The sequence below is a fragment of the Corvus brachyrhynchos genome, unplaced genomic scaffold (genome assembly GCF_000691975.1).
Source record: "Corvus brachyrhynchos isolate BGI_N302 unplaced genomic scaffold, ASM69197v1 scaffold65, whole genome shotgun sequence".
Taxonomy (NCBI): domain Eukaryota; kingdom Metazoa; phylum Chordata; class Aves; order Passeriformes; family Corvidae; genus Corvus; species Corvus brachyrhynchos.
In genome coordinates, this window is record NW_008238365.1 from 298,690 (window position 1) to 300,597 (window position 1,908).

General features: G+C 58.9%; 1 protein-coding gene across 1 annotated transcript in view; it reads left to right on the top strand.

The window, feature by feature from the left end:
* Window positions 1-1,856, top strand: part of AHDC1 (AT-hook DNA binding motif containing 1) — a 7,272-nt gene extending 5,416 nt beyond the window's left edge. The window contains 3 exon segments of the mRNA XM_017736087.1: window positions 18-406; window positions 408-1,630; window positions 1,740-1,856. Coding sequence (XP_017591576.1) covers window positions 18-406; window positions 408-1,587 — 1,569 coding nt within the window. The 3' untranslated portion in view covers window positions 1,588-1,630; window positions 1,740-1,856.
* The last annotated feature ends 52 nt before the right edge of the window (window positions 1,857-1,908 follow it).

Here is a 1,908-nt window from a genome sequence, read left to right on the forward strand (position 1 = left end):
CCGCGGCTCCCACCCCCCCCCTCCGTGTCGCCACCCGGGCCAGCACCGTCTCGCCCGGCGGCTACATGGTGCCCAAGGGGTCGGCGTCCTTCCAGCCCTCACCTGAAAATTGCCGGCAGTTACCCAGCGCCGCGCCATGGGCCTTCCGGCAAGGCTACGGTGGGTTGGACTGGAGCTCAGAAGCCTTCAGCCAGCTCTACAACCCGGGCTTCGAGTGCCACCTCAACGAACCCAACGTCATCCTGGACATCTCCAACTACACCCCGCAGAAAGCCAAGCAGCAGACGGTCTCCGAGACCTTCTCCGAGTCCTCCTCTGACAGCACCCAGTTCAACCAGCCGGCTGGCTACCGGCGCGCCAACAGCGAGGCATCCTCCAGTGAGGGGCAGGCCAGCCCCTCCAGCCTGGAAGCTGATGATGGACTGGAATGAGGCATCCTCTGCCCCTGGCTACAACTGGAACCAGAGCGTCCTCTTCCAGAGTAACTCTAAGCCCGGTCGAGGCCGACGGAAGAAGGTTGATATGTTCGACACCTCCCACCTGAGCTTCTCCTCCTCTTCCTCTTCTTCCTCCGTGTACCCCTCCAAGAGGAACACAGGACCCCGGCAGCCCCGGGGTTCCCGGGGGGCTTGTGCCTCCAAGAAGGAGAGGGGGACAGGCAAGGCCAAGTTCCCCACCAAGTCACAGGCAGTGAACCCCCTCTTCCAGGAGAGCACGGACCTGGGCTTGGACTACTACAGCGGGGACAGCAGCATGTCCCCCCTGCCCTCCCAGTCCCGCGGCTTCGGGGTGGGTGAGCGGGACCCCTGCGACTACGCCGGCCCCTACTCCATGAACCCCTCCACCCCCTCAGATGGGACCTTTGTCCAGGGGTTCCAGAGCGACTCCCCTGGTTTGGGGCAGCCGGATTTGGAGAGCAAGCACTTCCCTGCCCTCCCACACCAGCTGGCAGCCCCTGGCCAGCAGACTGTGTTCGAGGCCGGTTTGCAGAAAGCCTTCTCGCCCAACTGTTCCCCGACCTTGGCCTTCAAGGAGGACCTGCGGGCAGGCAGCATCCGAAAGTTGCCCGCCTGCGACTCGCTCAAACACAGCATGCAGGGGGGGGCCCTGCCACACGCCCCACACCTGGCTTGCCGCGACCTCCCCATGCCTCAACCACACTACGACTCCCCCAGTTGCAAAAATCCCCCGTACTGGTATTCCCCCAACGCCAGCACCCGGAGCCCTTCGTACGACAGCAAGGCGGGGGCCGGGATGCTGGCAGACTTCATGGGCAGGGCGGACCCCCCGTGTCTGAACCCCCATTTGAGCAGCCCAAGCAGCACCCACCCCTCCAAGGGCGAGAAGGAGCCCTTGGAGATGTCCCGGGCTCACCACCGAGGACCCTACGCTTGTCCCTTGATCAATGACTTGAACATCTCCCCCGTACCAAGAGACTCAATGTTGCAGCTGCAGGACAACTACAGGTACCCCAGTTTTGCACCCCAAGGGCACCCCGTCATGGCCCCCACCCAGAAGAGCGGGTTTTTGGGACCCATGGTAGAGCAACAACACCCTGAGGACACTTTTACGGTCACCTCATTGTAGTGTCTGCTGACGTGCCAACCGGACAACGAGGTTTTGTTACAGGGTAGGTGGGGAAGAACCTGGGGGTGAGGGTGGCAGAGGGGGATGCAGGAGACCCCCAGGGCCCTTCTCATCATGTCCCCCTCTCTCTCCATGTTGTGTTTCTCTTTCAGAGGTAATTTAGCCAGCACTTTTTTCTGGAACACTTTTCAAGTTCTGTATTTAACTGGGATTGGAACCGTTTGTTTGTTTTCTAAAAAAAAAAAAAAAAAAAAAAAAAAAAAAAAAAAAAAAAAAAAAAAAAAAAAAAAAAAAAAAAAAAGAAAAAAAAAAAAAAAAAAA